The following is a 20,079-nucleotide window of genomic DNA, read 5'->3' as shown; positions in this document are numbered from 1 at the left end:
TGGTGTTGTTTTGCATTCCTGAGTTAAGTATGCATCGCTGTTCAGGGACGGTTTGTAGAGACGTCTGCTTGAATGTAGCCGGTATCCCCATACTAATTGCTACTCTCTAGATATCTGGGGGAAGAAAAATGTCCACACTTGCTTCGATGTTGGGGCTCTGTATTAGTTACTTTTTGGTGGCTATAATAAAACACCATGACTGAGACAGTTTATAGAGTTTATTTGGACTTACGATTCTAGAGAGATAAGAGTCTGTCATAGTGGGGGACACTTTGCAGCAAGGGGTGTGGGCATGTCAGACTGAACAGAAAACAGGGAGCTCACATCCTTCTCTGTGAGCGTTAGGCAGAGGGAATGAACTGGGTGGGAATGGTTCCAGTCTTTAAACTCTCAAAGCCTGGCTCTAATGATGTACTTCCTCCTACAAGAACGTACCTCCTTAATCTCCTCAAATAGTGCCATCAAATGGAGACCAAGTGTTCAAATATATGAACCTATGGAAGACATCTCATTCAAACCATCACAGGCCCTGTGTGCACCAAAACTGAGGGTCTCCATGTAGACTAATCCCATATGCCCTTGGATGCCCCTGCCTGGCAGGGCACAGGCTGTTTCCATAGCCATTGTTGCTTTCGGTCTGGCTGAGTTTTATCATTTGAAAGCTGTGCCCGATGCTTTAGAGTTTACATCTGAAGCAGCAGGGATGGAGAGGTGGCTCTTAGCATCATCAGGCAAGCTGCATCTGTCTGTGTCTGCTTGCTAAACTCCCATAGATGGGACAAGAAAGCCACAGGACAGTGTGTGTGCTAGTTTACTGGCACAAAAGTGTCACTGTGATGAAATACTCTGACAAGGGCACCTTAAGAGAGAAAGCATTTGTTTGCCTCAGGATCCTGGTCACAGCCCTTCACTGTGAGGGAGTCAAAATGGCAGGAACTTGGAAGCCAGAGTGATGTATATATGTGTGCAGGTGTCCACTTTCTCCTTTCCCATATATTCTAGACCGGTGGTTCTCAATCTTCTTACTTCTGCGACCCTTTGTAATGCCCCCACCCATAAAATCATTTTGTTGCTATTTTTCATAATTATAATTTTGCTACTATTATGAATCATGATGTAAGGGTCTGATATGCAGGCTATCTGATGTATGACCCCCCCCCCTCCATGAAAAGACCATTCATCTCTCAAAGGGTTCTAGACCCACAGGTTGAGTACTGTTGATCTAGGGAATGGTGCCGCCCACTTTTGCCTGAGTCCTCCTACATCAGTTAATACACTGAAGACACCAGACCAGAGGCCAACTTGATCTAAATGATCCCTCACTCAGACTGTCTTTCAGGTGATTCTAGGCTATATCAAGTTGACAGAACACACCATTGCAGCCCAGGTCAAAAAAATGTGAGATTTGACTGGTGACCACTGTCATTCTCAGAGTGTGATCTCCTTCAGAGAACCTCTGGTGTTTATTTGGAGTCTGGCCTTGTTGAATGACATGATGCTTATCCTCCCCTCCCCCAACCCCTGCCTCCCTCCTCTTTTTCTGTCTTTTCTTCTCTGTCTCTATGACCCAGCCTCTCTTTTTTGACTCCTCTTCCATCATATGCACATCCCTAAGTAGAGTTGGAGGTGAGAGACAGATATAGACAGAGTGCAGATGCAACCATAAGAAACACAGAAACACCTATAACCTGACATCCCCACAGGTCTATATCCACAGAAACTCCAGTATCTTTCTTCTTTGCTGCTAAAGATAATTGTTATAAGAGAACAGAATACAGTTCATATATACACACGGAGCAGACAGACATGGGTCATACCACATAGGTATCAGGATCTTTGCAAAGGACAGGCCAGACAGGCAGGACTTTCTATGGAGGAGGGATGTTGAATTGTATAGGTGAAAGTCTAGGATGGAGAGGAATCCTCCCCCTGTGTGGTGGAACGGTTTCGTGTGTCTGCAAATGAGGCTACTTTTCTAGTAATGTCTGTCACATTTCAAAGCCTAACACATTTCCCTTCGCTTTAGAACTGGGAAAGCAGGGGCCAAGAGATACGGTGCACACCTACAGTCCCAGTGTTCAAGAGGCTGAGGCAGAAGACTAGAGAGTGCAGGCCAGTCTGGGGCTATGCAGAGATGCACCATCTCCAAAGATAATAACACATTGGAGAAAGCTGGAAACCTTACCTGGTCTTTGGAAAAGGGTTCCTTTGTTGTGTTCCTGATAAGAAACATCCTTCTGCACATGACTACCCTCCTTATGCTTCCTGACCCCTTCCCCTTTTCCTCTCCCATTCTCTCTATTCTTTATTCTTTTAGGAAATATGGTGTATGGTTATATCACTCAAAATGATTTCGCCCTCAGCAAACAGAACAGAAGAGAGTTGTTCGTGTTTATTTTTTTAAAGCTGCTCAATCCCTGAACAAATTAAACATTAATATAAACAATTTAAATACTGATGAGATGTGACAGTCTGATAGTTTTAATATAAAGCCACTTAATGACATTATTTTTTTTCTGTACACTGAGAGGTTTCAGGGGAGTGCTGGGTGGGAGGCCACTTCCCTGATGGCTCTGAGACCAACAGGCTTAACTTTTGTTTGGTGTCTTCTGCCCAGTCTGGGTCCCATGGCCTTGCTGGTAACTCTGCAGCAAGGTGCTTACCTGTGGTCTTGGGGCCATTAACCTGTGACGGCCTCTGAGTATTTTTCTCAAGCACCCTCTATTTTCCCACTTCCTTCTCTCTTCTTGATAAAAGTTTCTTTCCCAGGTGAGAGGGAGCTAGGCAAAAGGTGTAGCTGCTACAAATAAAACAAAACAAAACAAAACAAACAGAAACCAACCAACCAAGCAAACCCAGAGCTCTCATTTCAACGGGAATAGAGAAAGTTTATTCTGGAATCAATTCTGAGTGATCATAGCCTGGAGTACAGATTCAGATCTGTGCTTGTTAGTTTTTTATGGCAATACAAGGTAGAGTCAACTTGGAAGAGGGAATCTTAATTGAGGAATTACCTCCATCTGATTGGCCTGTGCATAAGTGTGTGGGTACTATATTTTGGACCAATCCCACTATGAGTGGTGTCCTAAACAGGTAGTCCTGAATTATATAAGAAAGCAGGCTGAGCAAGCCATGGGGAATAAGCCTGTAAGCAGTGTCTATGTTCCTGCCCTGACTTTCCTCCATGACATATTGGAACTAGAAACTAGCCCTTATAAAAAACCCTCATCCCCTAGTTGATTTTGGTTAGTGTTTTTTATCACATACAATATGGTGGTATACTCCTTTAATCCCAGCTATTTGGAGGCAGAGGCAGGTGGATCTTTGTGAGCTTGAGGCCAGCCTGGTCTACATAGCAAGTTCCAGGACAGCTAGAGCTATACAGACAAACACTGTCCTGGAAAGCAAAAAGAAAACCATACAGAATTCAGACTAAGACAAGGTTTCCCCCTCCCCAATTCTACATCTCAAAGGCAACGGTTACATGAAACTTTTAAGGTAACAGAGCAAAGAAAGTAGTGAATCAAACTATTTTTCAAATTTATCTGGGCAACCTAGCATAGGTGGGGAAATCTCTGCTATAAACCTCCATCATATCTGAGGGCATTTTTAGCTCTGGGGTTGGGAGAAGGTAAGGGCGTACTTTGTGGATTGCCACAGGACTGACCTGGTAGTCATAAAGATGCTGTCACACACACAGGTTGGCAATAAATGGCATTGGGGATGCTAACATAGCTCAGGATCATTTGTCTCCTTACCTCTATAACTGATGTTCTAGTCAGGCTTGTGGGACATTTAAAACAGCTAGAAGATTGTTTTTTCCTGGGCGCCTCAGTCAGAAAGTTTTCATGTCCATGGCACGGAACTCCAAATTCACTTCCTGCCGTGGTCTGGTTTCTCTGTGTGGTTGGTTATGTAGACTTCTCATCGGATCTTCGGACTGGCTGCACCTAGCACTGCACAGAACATTCTCGAAACATCTTCTTTTTTGAGGACAGGGTCTGAGATGACATAATCAGGCAAGCAGAAGGGGACATGCAAGCTATTTTGTGTGTGTGTGTGTCATTGAATCATCCTCCCCCTGAAACAGGCAACTCTCTGTGCATCCTTTGAGTTCTGCTTGGAGACCCTTGCATCTGACTCTTGGTAGCTTCCTTCCCTGTGATTCAGAAATGATCTGTAGGTCAAAAGGATGGTGTTGTGTGCTTACTTTGATTAGTGACTAGCCTCTTGGGGACAGGGTACCCAAACTCACTTTTCTAGCAAGTCACTGACCTATGCGGTCAATTGCTTTACACTTGACACGATTGTTTTGTTTCATTTCATTTCTGTTTTTGCTGTCCAAGGGTCTCTTACATGCTAGGCATGTTGCCTACTTTTGAGCTATGACCCCCCAGCTCCACATGACGATTTGAACTATTGCCCCTTGAGTGTCCCTTGTGTGCATATGGTCACCAACTGCATTAGAGTGGAGCTCTTGCTGTGAAACCCAAGTTCTGTTCCCCAAGTGGGGTGGCGAGAGGTAGCAATGAGAACACACAGTATCTATTTCCTCAGGTTTCACATGAGGATAGGATGCTCTGTATGGGCCTGGGATCTACTAAAAGTTCCCTGGGCTTACTTAGAATCTGTACCTGGAAGGGGCCACTTGGTGATTGGAAGAGCTGGTGACAGTATAGAACAGTAGGTTTTCAAAACACAGTAAAGGGCTGGGGAGACGGTGAGGTAGGTAAGGAACTTGCCTCACGCTGGGTAAGCGTGAGCGCATGCGCTCAGATCCTCTGAAACCATGAAAATTGGAGACAGTAGCACATATTTTAAATCTCAGTGAGTCTGTGGTGGGGTAGGAGGTTGAGACAGGAAATTCACCAAAAGCTTGGCTGCTTCTTTCCCATCTCAACCTGTTCTGGCCTCTTCATGGTGCTTCCTGCTGCATGGTAGCATCCTGCAAGCATTAATTTTCTAACCTGCTCTTCAGTCCTGCTTCCCTGAGAGCCGCACCCTCCTGAGGCTAAACAGACCTGACTCCCTGGAGGTCCTCAATCCACAGCACAGTGTGACACTGATTCTTGTAAAAAAGGCCCAGTGGGGGTCTTTTTTACAGAATTAAGACAGAAGTGTACTTTGTCTTGCTATATGGGAGTTCAGTCTCCAGATACAGGTATCTTAGCAAGTTACTGGTGATGCTGGGATGCTCTGTGCGCTGAACTGGACATGGGCAGGTGATCGCTTCTGCATGAGTTGCCTTCCTCATGGCATACGTTGAGAGGCTTAAGTAAAGCACTGGCTTCTACAGTCATTCAAGCTATGGTCATGTCTGAGAAGTAATGATTAACTTCCTTCAATAATATCGAAACCCAGTGGCTCAGGTGAGTGTATGCAATAAGTGGGCTACGCCCCATCTGTAAGGCTCCTAATTAGAGCCAAGGTGACATGGGGAAGGTGCTGAGTCTTTCCACACCTTGTGCTCTGGGGATTCCAAAGAGCCTGTGACTTACTGGGCTGGTGTTTTCTCAGTTTAGGGATGCTGCCCCCAAAGTGTTCACCACCTCTGCATTGATTGGCACAGCAGTCTATGGTGATTCAGGCAGCTGGTAGAGTATCAAGAAGTTCCATCCTCCAGTCTTTGCCTAATGCCCAGGGGCAACCAGCCTTTTACTTATGTAAGCTACATCCAGGGGTGTCCAACCCAGTGCCCTTGGGTTGGGCGGGGCATATGTTTACTCTGCATGCATTGTAATGTGTAAGACGATGCCGTGTGTGTGTGTGTGTGTGTGTGTGTGTGTGTGTGTGTGTGTGTGTGTGTGTGTGTGTGTGTGTGTGCATGTGTTGTATGGTACGTGTAAAGATATGTGTGCCTATAATGTGGTGTGTAGTTGGTGTGCATTTGTGTATGTAGCATGGTGTATGCAGTGTGTGTACATATAATGTGCGCAGTTTGTGTGTATTTGCATGTGTAGTGTGTAGTTTCTGTGTGTCTGCATATAGTGTGGTGTGTATATGTGTATGTGGCATGTAGTTTGTGCTATGTGTTATGCAGTGTTTGTATTATGGCATGTTTGCTATATGTATTTATGCGGGGTGTGTGTGTGTGTGTGTGTGTGTATGTGTGTTGTATGTGCTTGTGCTTATGTGCTCATGTGGTTGGGTGTTCTCTGCTTTTGTGCTCTTTGGGTAGAACACTATTTCAAATGCAAAGGGCATGGGAACAAAGCAGCTGCTGAAACCCCACAGTGGCTTATTGAGGGTCAAGCTGCTTAGAGCCCACTAGGTATAAAAGGCAGTCGGAATCTGAGCATAAGATGGGCAACAGGGTGAGCAAGCTAGCAATGTTCCTCCATGGTTTCTGTGTCAGCTCCTACCCTTACTTCCTTCAGTGATGGATTGTGACCTGGGACAGGTGTCTGTCCCAGGTCACTGCCTTTGACAAGGACAAACCTCAGGACAAACAAAACAAAACAAAGCAAAACAAAAACAAAAACAAAAACAAAAAACAAAAATAAAACAAAACACCAAACAACAACAACAAAACCCCTGGTGGTTGGGCTTCCTGAGGAGATGACCTTTAGCCTCTGACTAGATGGCAAGTTCATTGGATCCCGGAGTGGGTTACCTTCTCCCCTCGTATCCAAAAAGGGATGGATTCTGAAGCCTCAGATCTGAAGCCACCCCAGTTTCTTCTATAATACAGAGGTGATTAAGTTACCAATAGAGCCTCCGGGTGGTTCAGGCCTTTCCTCTGACAAAGCCTAGACAGTTCTGCCAGGTTGACTGTTGGCCAGCACAAGAAGAGCTACTTAGAACCAAAATTACCAGGTGCCCTACCTATATTACACTTCATCTTAGGAGACAGAAAGAGAAAATTCTCTGTATTATATTTGTTTTCTCAGCATGTCCCATGCGGGTATTTGTACTTACTAGAAACCAAACCCGAACTAGGTGCCTGGATGTGTCAAGAAACCTGTGCTGTTCTCTGCCGGGGATGTATGGATCATGGTGGCTTCTTGGGGATTTGCACTGTGCACGACCTGGGTTGTACCTCTTAGTTGACCCCTGCTGGTCTTTTACCTACAATCATTTCCCCTAAGTTGTTCTTTTTGGACCAGGGAGAATCAAATAGAACAGAGTTCTATGTTCTGTTGACCATCTTCCTTGTTTCTTAAATGTTTTGCTTAAGGAAACAGTGTTCTCTCAAACGTGTGAAGATTAGTATGAAATGTCTGTGAGTCCACTGGCGAGCAGGTCATGTTCCATCCCATCAGACAAGAAATCATAGCCATGATGCTCAAATGCAAGCCAATTATTTTTCCTAACGGGCCATTCTTCTGCTTCTCCTGCACTCAGCTCCTTATTTGGCACTTGGCTCATTTGTATGCGAAATAAAATGGAATTCTTAGGTGATGGAAGGTACCTCTCTGGAGATTGGAGTACCGTGGGTGTCCAGCAGCTGTTCTGTGCACTATCAAACAAGACGGGTGTCATTTTGTAGATTATGAGGCATGGAGAACGAGGGAGGCAAGAAGGAAGAGAGCTTGGGAAAGGAAAAGAAAGGTAGGCTGGAGAAAGATGAAGGAAAGGGAAGAGGGAGGGGCCTGTAGAGATGGCTCAGTTAGTAAAGCATCTGCTACTCAAGCTGGAGGAGGAGCATTGGGACCCCAGCTCCCATGTAAGTGTTAGGTGGGCTTGGAGGTCCGCCTGCAAATCTGTTGCACAGAAAGCTGAGCCAGGAGATCCCCAGAACAAGCTGGATAGTTAGATTAACCATACCAGCCAATTCTGGGTTCCATTGAGAGACCTTGCCTCAATCACTATGGTGGAAATTGATTGAGGAGACTGGCGTGCTAACCTCAGGTCTTTGCATACATATATAAATGCACACTCCTACATGCTCCCCCCTACATGCAAACACATACGCAGACCGACACACACCACATAGACATACAGATAGACACATGCAAAAGAAAAAAAGGAAGCCGGGAGTGTGGTGGCTAGCTTTCGTTAAATTGACACAGCGGGGAGAGGGAACTTCAACTGAGGAATGCCTCCATTACATTGGCCCATGGGCAAGCATTTTTGTGATTAACGATGGACATGGGAGGATCCAGCCTACTGTAGACAGAGCTGCCCCTGGGCTGGTGGTCTTAGATGGTATAAGAAAGCAGGCTGAGCAAGTTATAGAAAACAAACCAGTAAGTGATATTGCCCAGTGGCCTCTGCTTCAGTTCCCGTATCCAGGTTCCTCCCTTGACCTTCCTCAATAATGGACTGTGAGCAGTAAGATGAAACAGATGCTTGCTACCATAGACCTAAGAGGTGGTTCTTGGGCAGGGAGGGAGATAGGAAAAAAAGTTACCTGGGAGTTGCTGCGGGTCTTGGTGAGGCATCTGTAGGCAATAAGCATCTGGGTTGGCTACCAGGGTGAAAGAGCTCTAGATGGTTTTCAGACCAAAGCTGGAGTTACTTCCCCTCCGGTGCCCTGCCGTGACCTTTCTTTGCTTTACTGTTTTCCTGAATGGTATTAGAGGACCTTGTGCAGTTGACCTGGCACCGTGTAATTAGCTGCACAATTACGTTTTGTGTCCCTGAGCAGCGGGGTCAGATGTTCAACAGGGAGGTTCAGGAGGCCTGGGTGCACAGGGCTGATGCCTGCCCCCGCTCTCTTCTGCACTTCTGACCTTGGCAGCTTCTGGACTGCATCGTAAGCTGGCTTGAGGCTGCTCACGGGAAGTGTCGGATGTGTTTGGAATAATCAAGGGGTACCTTGTACCATAGGGTGTCCCTTTAGGAATCTCACGGGCCAGGGAGGATCCCCTTCTCTCTTCTCCTCTCAAATCCCTGTTAGTGGGATTGTACGGTGCCCTCAGTGAAATAGAAGCATTGGCAATCCTGATTACAGTCATGCTATGGAGAAGGGATCTTGCAAAATCCTGGTGGAAAATATAATCTGCTGTTTCGTATAGAGAATGCATAACCTGTTTGCGTACCCATTTGCTCATTCATTTATCCAATATTTACTGAGTGCCTCATAGTTGCTTGGGTGTTGTTCTAAAGACCCCCAAGTGCTGTGGTAACATATGAGACCCCCATTAGATGGCATGCACCCTAATGCTCAGTAGAGTCTTACAGAGAGGAACAGAGTGATGGGGGATGGGAGCTCTGTGTAGGACACAGTGGGGTTGTGATCCAGAGATACACTATAAGTGCTCCCAGAAGACAGGTTTTACAGCAGAAGTGGCCAGAGGCAGGATGGGGTTGTAACTGGGCTGATGCGGGGGTGTGTTTGAGAGGGGAGTGGCACCCAGGAGGAAGGGCCAATCAGGAAGCTCCTCTCAGAGAACACACAGAAAATGCCAGGCTCGGCTCGCTCTTTGTGCTGACTTTTAGATGGGGAAACACAGGTCTGGGGAAATCACAACTCAGGCCCTAGTTCCAGAATGTTAAAACCCAGTGCTTCATCGGTTAAGGCATCTTGTTAGGCTTGTGGTAGCGACTACACATTTCTGTGACAAAATACCAGGCAAAAGCTACTTAAGGGAGGAAGGCTTGTTTGGGCCCACGGTGTGAGGGTGCAGGCTGTCGCGCGGTGGGAAGGCAGCAGCAGGAGCATGAGGGAGGTGGTCGCATGGCATCTCTAAGCAGAAAGCAGAGGGAGACAGGTGCTGGTGTGTAGCTTGCCTTCTTTCTAAGCCCACAGGATGGAGCTGGCCACAGTTAGGACGGGCCTTCCCTCCACTGTTAAAATTTTCTAGAAACATCCTTATGGCCACCCCCGGAGGTCTATTTCCATTTCTGTGGTGATTCTAGATCCATGAACTTGAGCGTCACAATTACAACATTGAGAGTAACTTGATTTTAAGAAAAGATGTTTACATGTGTGTGCCTGTGTGGTGTCTGTGCATGTGTGCACGCTGATGTGTCTGTGGGCACATGTGTTTGGACATGTACAGGCTCGAGATTGGTGTCTTCTTTGGTTGCTGTCCACCTACCTTACTAGGCAGGGTTTCTTGGTGAAGGTGGAGCCTACCAACTTATCTACCCTAGCTAGATTGTCCCAGATGTCTCCTGACCCTACTTTCTGAGCGCAGGGAATTACGGGCAGGTCACCTTGTCCACCTGGCTTTTCCATATAGGCTCAGGAGATTCTGAACCCCAGCCCTTTCATGTGCAAATACCTTATTTCTTGAGCCATCTTCCCAGTTGACATATTTTGATATTTGAAAAAAAAATTCACATCATTAGACCTATGAGACTACTATCTGGGCCAGTCCTAAATCACTTGGATCAATGGCTCTAGATAGTTTGTCGTGACGTAAACACGAGTCTTGTCCTGCCCTGAGTTTGATGATGACACTAAACAGATTTTTTTTTTTTTTTTTTGTCATTCCAAGTCTGCAAAGTGGGCTTGAACCCAGGTGTCTATCAACCTGGCCGTATAGCTGTAAACTTGTACGTAGCGTAGCTTCCGTGTTCTCAGACCTGGACTGCAACTTCCATTAATTCTCAGAAGCAAAAGAGGTTTGGTGCCTTGCTGACTGTCCCATGTGCTATGTGTGGCACGTCTGAGTTATGGGCTTGTCCCTGTTGCTCTTGATAGATGTGGATCCAGACTTGAGATGGCACTGTATTTGGGGGTGGTATGCTTTCACGGGATCACTGAAGTTGACGCAGGTTGTTGGAAGGATGTCAGTGGCACTTCCAAATAACCGGGGATTATCGTGTGGCTGCTGCTGTGATCTGTACCAAGGCTGGTGCAGTCATGCCTGGGCAGTCAGAGCTACTCAAGCCAGTAGCTCCCTGGCTTCTGTGAGTTGTATAATTTCTCAGTCTGGGTTTTTATTATAGACAAACTGTAAAAATAACACGTTGGATTTTTTTAAGCCCCCCCCCCCCCAGGGAGAATATGTTCCCTAAAGAGAAAAGAAAAATGTTTGCTATTCACTGGTGGCAGGATGCTCTTCTCAAGTCGTGAGTGCAATGCTTTAAATGTGGATGCTGCTTCTCATTCTTGACTTGAAGGTCCAGGCTACTCAAAGGACCAAGGCATGGCATGGTTAGTCCCTTCACTGTCTCTAGAGGACTCTTATCAACTCAGTCCTAAGCCTTTTCTCCCTAGCTGATATCCATCTGCTATCAATGGAATGTGGCATACCAAGATGCAATAAGACTAGGCTCACACCCTCATATCAAGGCTGGATGAGTCAACCCAGTAGGAGGAAAAGGGTCCCATGAGCAGGCAAAGGATCAGACATAGCCCTTCTGCCATTAGGAGTCTCACAAACAGCCCTAGCTAAACAACCCCAGCACGTACGCAGGGGACAGAACTCCAGCCCCCTTCATATTCATGCTCTGAGGTGTAAGCCAGTTGAAGGTCTTATTACCTCTATTTGTTGTTGTTGTTCAAATTTTTGTGTAAATTTTAACTATTTGCATGTTCCACCTTTATGGGTGTCAAATGATAAGTTTTTCTGTCTAACACCAGTGACATTATGCTGTGTCTTTTCCCGGGGAGATACAAATAAACACCTATTCTCCCCAGGTAGGGCACCAGCAACTGAAGGAAAAAAATTGTTTCCATCCAAATTAAGCTTGGTGAACCACTAGGTATAGTAGGGTTATTCACAGAAACACAGGCGACCAAAAGGCAGCTTCATCACTACAAGGAGATCACCACATGGGTGGCAATCCATAAAAGTTGTGTTCCTGGAACTCTGGACACGTACTGCAGACACCTCCACCAAAAATAATAAGTTTACGGCCCCCAAATCCCACCTCCAGACAGGGTTTCTCTGTGTAACCCTGGCTGTCCTGAAACTAGCTCTGTAGACCAGGCTTGCCTCGAACTCAGAAATCTGCCTGCCCCTGCCTCTGCCTCCCAAGTGCTGGGATTAAAGGTGTGTACCACCACGCTCAGCTGATAGTATTTTCTCCTAGGAAAGGTTTTCTGTGGCAGGAATTTCCCTGTCTAAACTATTTTAAATATTAGTGCAGCAGGCGGCCTGTGATTAGACAGGGAAAAGGGAGGCGGAGCTAAGAGTTGTATAGGGGGCGGTGGAGATGGAGGGAGAGGTGAACCTGAATGGCTTTCACTAGCCACAGGTAGTTATGCTATTAAGGTTAGAATAATTGGGATAACTTGTCTAAATTATGTGGGCATCTTATATGGTTATTAATTGACCTTGAAATTATTGTGTGGGCATCTTGTGTGTTGAGAATTTATTGATTTATAAATTTGACTAGATAACTATAAGCTTTAAGAGTTTTGATTTTACTGGATGATGGGTGTTGTGGCAACGGACCCCGGGGAGAACAGTCATTGCGTGGTGCTGGCATGGCCGCAAGGGTAGCTCCGGCTCCACTGGAGAGCCTGCTGAGATGAGAACACCTGGCTGGGACCAGGCAGCCCGCCGGTGCTGGGCATAGAGTGGGAACTTGGCGGTTCCATTTGGTTGCTAGAATGTGGGACTGCTGGGGCGGAGAGAGTTGGCGGCAGAGCCGGGAAGCCTGCCATGCATCTCTTCTGTTACCTCCAGCTACAGGTCGGCCTTTCATACCTGCTACAGTCTTCTGCTTAGAGAAGCTTAGACAGGTCCTGATGTGTCTTGTAATCATCCAAATTCTTACAACACTTAGTGAGTTTTGTGAGCCTCCTACCTCCTAGGAAGTACTAGTTAAGTCTGGAGGAAATATATACGTATTTGTGTCATCTACGTGGACACGTGCTTGTGTATGTGCATGCATGCATATGGGTGTGCACATTCATGTGGAGGCCAGAGGTCAATATCACATGTCTTTCTCAATCTTTCTCGTGTTATTTTTTTTTTTTTTTTTTTTTTTGAGACAAGGTCTCTCACTGACCCTGATGCTCACGGATTGAGCTAGCCTGGCTGTCCAGACAGGGATTCCCCCTGTCTCCGTCTCCTGAGCCCTGAACTCACAGGCATGCACCTCTGTGCTCAGTTTCCTTTTGTTTGTTGTGAGCCTAGCCTTTAATGGCTAAACCACCTCTCCGGCTTGCTCAGCTTCTTTTTAACACGGGATGTGGGAATGGGAATTCCTTTCCACCTGCTTGTATGGCAAGCACTTTGTCAACTGTGCCATCTCCCCAATTCCTTTATATCTATTCACATCTATTTCCCATACATTGAGACTGGATTCAAAGGAGAAACACTGAAAAGTTCAGAATTGCATCATAGGTCCAAAAGTGAGGCGATGGGTGGTAACCGATATGCTCTCGAGTCTACAAATGGAGTGTCTCAGGATCTCTAACACCTGCCCTCGGTTCCTCCCAACAGTGACGGAAGGCCGAGGAATCCTGGAGAGCATTCAGCGGTTCTCACTGCTGCCTACCTACCTCCCGGTGACCTACCACATCAACAATGCCGATGTCTCCTTCTTCCTGAAGGAGGCCAACCAGGACATCATGCGTAATTCCAGCCTGCAGTCGCGGGTCGAGTCCTTCCTGATCTACAAATCCAGGCGACTGCCCGTGCTCAACGCCAGCTACGGGCCCTTCTCACTCGAGCAGGTAGTGCCCCAGGATTTGATGCTGCCTTCCAACCCATTCGGATTCACCAACACTTTCTCCCTCAACTGGAGGCTGAAGGCCTACATCCTGCAGGAGAAAGTCTACCTGAGCCATCCCAAAGTGCAGGTACTCTTCCACATCGTGGGCCGAGACTGGGAGGACCACAGGGATGAGAAGTTGCCTTGCCTACGGGTCTTTGCTTTCCGTGAGACCCGAGAGGTTCGAGGCAGCTGCCAATTGGGTGGAGCCCTGGGGCTGTGCGTGGCCCAGCTGGAGATGTTGCCGGGCTGGTTCAGTCCCCCATCGGTAGTGTCTGGGCGCAGGAAGACGGCAGAGCAGCCGGAGGGGAGTCCTGTGGAACTGTATTATGCTGTACAGCCAGGGGATGAGCGAGGCGATTGTGCCAAGGAGGACTCTAGGAAGAGTGGTGGTGCTCCCCCAGGCCACAATGATGTGGATGAATCCAGTCCTCCTTTGCATAGAATTGGGAGCGTCTTCCTTCGGGAGACTCCCAGCAGTCCACCTTTGAAGGAGCTGTGGTTGGATAGCAACGTGGCTGTTCATTACATCCCTAAGACTGTGCGACAAGGAGATGTACTCACTTTCCCTATCTCTGTCTCCAAAAACTGCACGGAGGATCGCTTCACACTGAGGTGAGTAGGTTCTCATTCTGTCTGCGGCAGCCCCAATAGTCCAGCCAGGCTGCCGTGGAACTGCCTAGTAGTTCTCCCTATTATGGAACTGCCTATAGAGATGTTTATATGCTGTGTTCTGTGAAACATAAGAGCTACTTATATTTCTGGCTGGCTACTTAATGATAGACATATATTTTGTTTTTGTCATTCCTCAGGTGATGCCCACTTTGGTTTGATTTTGAGAAAGGGTATCTCACTTTCCTGGAGCTTGCTGGTTAGGCCAGTTGGCTGTCCAGTGAGACACTAGAATCCTCATTTCTCCACCCTATAGCATTGCAGTCACCGAACCATGAACCTTTGGCACTATATCCTGCTGGTTTACGTGGATTCTGGGACTCAATCTCAGATTCCCATGTTTTCCTAGTGAATGCTTTTCTGACTGAACTGTCTCATCATCCCAGAAAATATTTTTTTAAAGATTTATTTTATTTTTAATTATGTATGTGTGTATATATAGTCTGGGTATGTGCATATGGATACAGTACCTGGAGAGGCCAGAAGGGGGCATTCGGTCATCCTAGAGCTGGAGTGATAGGTGACTGTTAGCTGCCACATGTGTGTTTTAGGAACCGGATTAGAGTACACTGGTGGAACAGCAAGTACTTTAAACTCTCCAAGACCATAAGATAACTGTCTTTAATATTAATGAAACTCCCAGTCTGTCAGGGAGGAGTCAAGTATGTTGTTGGGATCCCTTGGCCTTTGTGGAGTTTATGAACAAGCTCCGGGACAGGGGGTTCCTCAAATCAGCCACTTCACAACTGGGTGTTTAAACACCTCGCAGCTTCAGCAAATCTGCAAACTCAGTTGCTACAGTTGTCAGGGAGGAAGGAGAACATGGCTTTGCCAACTCAGAATCTATTCCAGACAGACGGGCTCTAAGTATAAAGTGGTACCAGGCTTAAAGTTGTCATTTGGTTTCTCCCTAGAAATAGAACGTGCTGTTTAAAAAAGAAATGAAAAAGCATAAAGGGAGAATAAACGGTGGGATCTTGAGTACCTTATGTAAGGCTGGAGCAAAGAGGAGACATTTAAAAGAAGCACTGAGTACTTTAGAGAGATGCTCTGGAATTCACTTTGGAATATGTTAGAGGAACTTGCCTCGTGTCGATTGTGATGTAACTAAAGCCTTTAGCTCCATTTTAAATGTAGGTGAATTTGGCTGCAATAATTAATTAACACAAGCATTGTTGGCTGAACAGCAGTGTCCCAGCAGCATGACATGACTTGGCCTGCTGTGAGACACATTTGCTTTCCTCTTGCTTTTTAAATCTAGGGTTTTTTTCATCTTTATGTCTCTGTCTCTGTCTCTGTCTCTGTCTCTCTCTCTCTCTCTCTCTCTCTCTCACTCTCTCGCTCTCTTGCTGTGTGTGTGTGTGTGTGTGTGTGTGTGTGTGTGTGTGTGCATGCAGTACCCACAGAGACCAGAAGAGGGCACCAGATCCCCTGGATATGAAGTTATACATTGTTGTGAGCTGCCCAAAATGGGTGCCAGGAACTGAACTCTAGTTCCCTGTAAGAGTGTCAAATGCTGAACTATCTCTCCAGCTCCCAACACATTAGGTTTATTGTGATCCTTGAGAATATGACTGTAACTACTGTATGTGGGGTACACGTTGCCTGCAGATTTTCAAGTTCATTAGCTACTGATCTGATTTCAGTTTCTCATCCAAATTTGTAACTCCCTTCTTTTCTTTCCTATCTATCGGTCCATCATCCATCCATCCATCCTTCCTTTCTTTGTTTGTTCCCTCCCTCCTTCCCTCTCTCCCTCCTTCTGTTTCTTTCTTTTTCTCCTCCCTTCCCCTTATGTCTTGTTTGGGGGTGATAAGCTCAAGGAAACAAGTAATTCTTTTGCTTTAACTCACAAATTTAAGTTGAGTTGATTCTGAACTGGCATCAGGGGTTCTTTTTTTATTTCAACGAAAGCAGTAGACATTAGTGAACAGCATTTGTCTAATGATTGAACTTGGCTAAAACTAGGAGGTAAAAACCTTGGCTTTGTGTTCCTTGCATCTGGGGATTAACTAAAGGGGAGGGAGCAGGGCAGTGGTGTAAGAAGACATCTGTGGGCCTGTGGCCAAGCTTGTGCTTCATTTTGCCCCCATCTGGCAGATTGTGTTGCAGCTGGACATAAGCCCTCTTCATAATCTGCAAGTGTGTGCTTCAGCTTCCAAATTCAGCAGCCTTATGAAGCATCCTTAAAGGTGGCTGGTTATAGAGAGAAGTCCTTTGTTTAGAAACCATAACTTTACCAAAAAGGGGGCCTCTGGCCGGAGAGATGACTCAGTGGTTAACAGTACTCACTTCTCTTCCTGAGTTAAATTCCCAGGACCCACATGGCAGCTTACAACTGTCTGATGCTGTCTTCCTGGGTGCAGATGTGCATGCAGATAAAGTACTCATATACATAAAATAAATAAATTGATAAATCATAAAAAATAAAAAAGAAGGAGGGCATGGTGGCACAAGCCTGTAATCCCAGGACTCAGGAGACAGAGGCAGGCAGATCTTTGAGTTCAAGGCCAGCCTGGTCTACTGAGTGAGTTCCAGGACATCCAGGGCTACCCAGAAAAACCTTGTCGCAATAAATAAACAAACAGACAGACAGACAAACAGAAAAAGAAAGAAAAGAGGTCCGTGTGATGATAATACATACCATCTTCTCTTGTGCATTGATGCCAGCCATTGGCTGGTGGTTGGATTCCTGGGCCAGAAGAGGATTCTTACTGTACCCTAGACTTTGGCCTCAGGTAGTGAGCTCTTCTAGCCTTTTCTGGAAACATCTCTGCATGTGTTTGTGTGTGTCACAAAGGCTTGGGATCCTGTCACCATCTTCAATACAGTAAATGTGTCCCCTGGAGTCCTGAGTGAGATCAGCTATCTTTGCTCTCCAAGAGACCCAAAAGGCATCCCTATTGCTGGGCTACACAGCCCATGGGCTTAGGTTTGGGCCTTTGCACATTCAGAAACAAACACAAAGCAACCATGTAGGTTTGTTGGCTCTAATTGTAAGTCAAAGCTTGGGTGATCTCAGACATAAGAGGAAAAAGTACAGAATCCATTTACTATGATTCTATTTTTAAAGTTTTCTTTAATCTTGAGTGACATTTATCTACGGTCCATTTTCCCCTTCAACTCTTCTCGTATCCTTACAACATACACCCTTCCAGCTTCGTAAGTGCATGGGGGTAGGTTCATTCACTGGATCAAGGGAAAGTTACCACTAGGATCATCCTCAAAGTTAAAAAAACAAATGAGTCTTCTTCTCCCTAACAACTACCAACTGCCACTAGCTTCTTAGTAAAGGGTGGGGCCTGGAGATTTTTCCCCCTCATTCTTGCTGGGGATTTTGACTAGATTGATGTTGTACATGTAACCATAGCTTCTTTGAGTTCATGGGGGCAATAGCCATGTCAAGTATAGGACACAGTGTCTCATAGCTCTTCCCTGCCAACTTCTGGTCCTTACATCCTTGTGCCTGGACCTCAGATGCTATGGAGAATGTCTGAGGGGTGGGGCTTCTATTCTGGGTACCAAATTATAAGTACATTTTAATGATTGCCCCCTGTCCCCCCAATGTGTGTGTGCGTGTGTAGGTGTGTATCCCCATAGGTGGCTAGGTATGGGTACAAGGGTGATTCTCACTGAGAACAAGAAAACTCTAGTAGATGGCTTGTTGTCCTATAAAAATCTTTCTAACCCTGCTGTTCTAGTCTTGAAGCCCCGGTTGTAGAAGGAGAGCAAAGCACTTTCATTTCGCAGACATCCAAGTTCCTTTAAATCTTAGAAAATGCTTTTCTTCCCATTGGCAAGTGAAACACCCACAGCGCTTGGGCCCTTTGCTCTGAGATCCCATCCATCATTTCTTTCCTCCATCTCCCTCTCCACAGAACACAGGGTTCAGAACCACCAGTGGCTCAGATTGCACAAATGCCAGGCAGGAGATAAAGAACCCGGGGACCCTCTCTCCCTCCACAGCATCTGTTCTTCTTTCCCCTATAGAGACTGATTTCCTAAGAAGCTCTGGTCCTTAGGCTGGACTGGAGCTTGAGCCAAATATTTATTCAATGTCAGGGAAGCTCATGTGGAGGACAGAGCCCAGAGATATAGAAGGCAGAACTAAGACAAATCGGGGCTCTTCCCAAGGGCCCTTCTGAAGCTCATTGAGTGAACAGATCCCTCTGGATAATAATGATTATTATCAAAGCCGGCTTACGGCTTGCAGAGGGCTCTACAGTTTTAAATACTAAATGAGCTACCCAAGAGTTCTTGGACAGCCGTGCACCTACCGCTGCGTCAGATTTCAGATGCTTTGGGAACTGGAGAGATGACTCACACAACAACATGGGCCATGTGAACACAAGGGTCTGAGTTGAATCCCTTGCACCCACAAAAAAAAAAAAAAAAAAAAAGTCATACGTGGTGGGGTGTAGTTCAGTGGCCAGTTATTGTAGCTGAGTCAGATGCTTTCCATTTAGTGAGAGACGGGCTCAGCAAGGTGGCTAGCTCCCGAGGAGCTGACTTCTCTCTCACCTGAGGCTGACCTCTCACCTCCACGTGTACAGATGCACACAAGCATGTGACCCCCCCCCCAACATGCAGGCATGTACAGCAATGCATAACTGGTAATTAAAAACTAAAATATAAAAACTGCTTTGGATTCAGCCTTTTCCAACAGTTTCCTGCTGAGAAAAGACCTCTAAAAGAGAGAGCAAGGGTATAAAGAAAGAATATTTGACATGTGATTGACCTCAGGATTGAGGTGTGTCTAGGGATGCTCTTTGGGTGCTATATTATATTAGACAGGGTTCTCTGGAGGAACAGAACTTATATAAAATATATATTCTTATGTGTACTATATTACATGTATTGTATATAAAGGGGGTTTATTAGAATTGCTTACAAGCTGTGGTCCAGCTAGTCCGATAATGGCTGTCTACCAATGAAAGGCTCAAGAATCCGGTAGTTGTTCAGTCCCCAAGGCTGAACGTCTCAGCTGGTCTTCAGTATACACTGGAATCCCAAAGAAGTAGGTTCTAATGCAAATGAAGGAATGGACTTGCCCACAAGAACAAGAGCAAGCCAAGGAAAGAGAACAAGCTTCCTCCTTCCATGTCTTTATATAGAGAAGAAACTCCCTCACAAGTGTACACAACTGCTCAGGTTTTAGTTCATTCCAGATGTAGTCAAGTCGCCAACCAAGAATAGCCATCACAGGTGGCTAGCTGCTTTGCAGAGGACATGGGGCTTTCAAAAACGACGAGTTGGTTTGTGATTGGTCTTGGCCTTCATTCATTCCCCCCCACAGGGGTCCTGTGAGTTCATCTCCACCTAGCAAGATATCTCTCATTGTAGTTTAGGTGGAGGAAACCAAGTTGCAACCCAGAATCTTATCAGTTGTAGACTATACATTCCATAAAGGATTTCCTGGATGGTTACTGTGGGACTCAAGAATTAATAACTAGGAAGGGTGTGACATTGCTGTACCAAGCAAAGGCCCTCACTGAATCCCCTGACCTTGAATAATTTATTGCCAGCTCTGAGGGACAGATAGGGGACAGGCATGGCTTTTGGAGAAGAGGACTTTGGGATATCCCCATACCAACCCCATAAATGCCTAATGACATCTGTTAAACACCTGCATCCTAAGAGGGAAGATCATTTGGGCATGCCTGGGGCACACTAAACCCCTGGCAATGCCACAGCATGGGAGAGCAGTCTACCCTCTTCGTGGCCCAGTAGGAAGCAGCCTCTGCATTTGCTGCAGCAAAGACATCGACCAGGTATGGACAAGTGACCGCTCTGATCAGGGAAATCCAGGTGTTCTCCAGAAGAGGGAGTTAAAGCTAGGTGTGG

General features: G+C 46.1%; 1 protein-coding gene across 1 annotated transcript in view; it reads left to right on the top strand.

The window, feature by feature from the left end:
* Tmem132d (transmembrane protein 132D) overlaps positions 1-20,079 on the top strand; it is a 625,150-nt gene that overhangs the window by 141,978 nt on the left and 463,093 nt on the right. The window contains exon 2 of the mRNA XM_076922979.1: positions 13,293-14,178. Within this exon, the coding sequence (XP_076779094.1) occupies positions 13,293-14,178 (886 nt within the window). The remainder of the gene's footprint in view (positions 1-13,292; positions 14,179-20,079) is intronic.

Source organism: Arvicanthis niloticus, chromosome 24 (genome assembly GCF_011762505.2).
Source record: "Arvicanthis niloticus isolate mArvNil1 chromosome 24, mArvNil1.pat.X, whole genome shotgun sequence".
NCBI classification, from domain to species: domain Eukaryota; kingdom Metazoa; phylum Chordata; class Mammalia; order Rodentia; family Muridae; genus Arvicanthis; species Arvicanthis niloticus.
The sequence above is the reverse complement of the archived record's forward strand: the minus strand, read 5'-3'. Positions and strand labels throughout refer to the sequence as shown.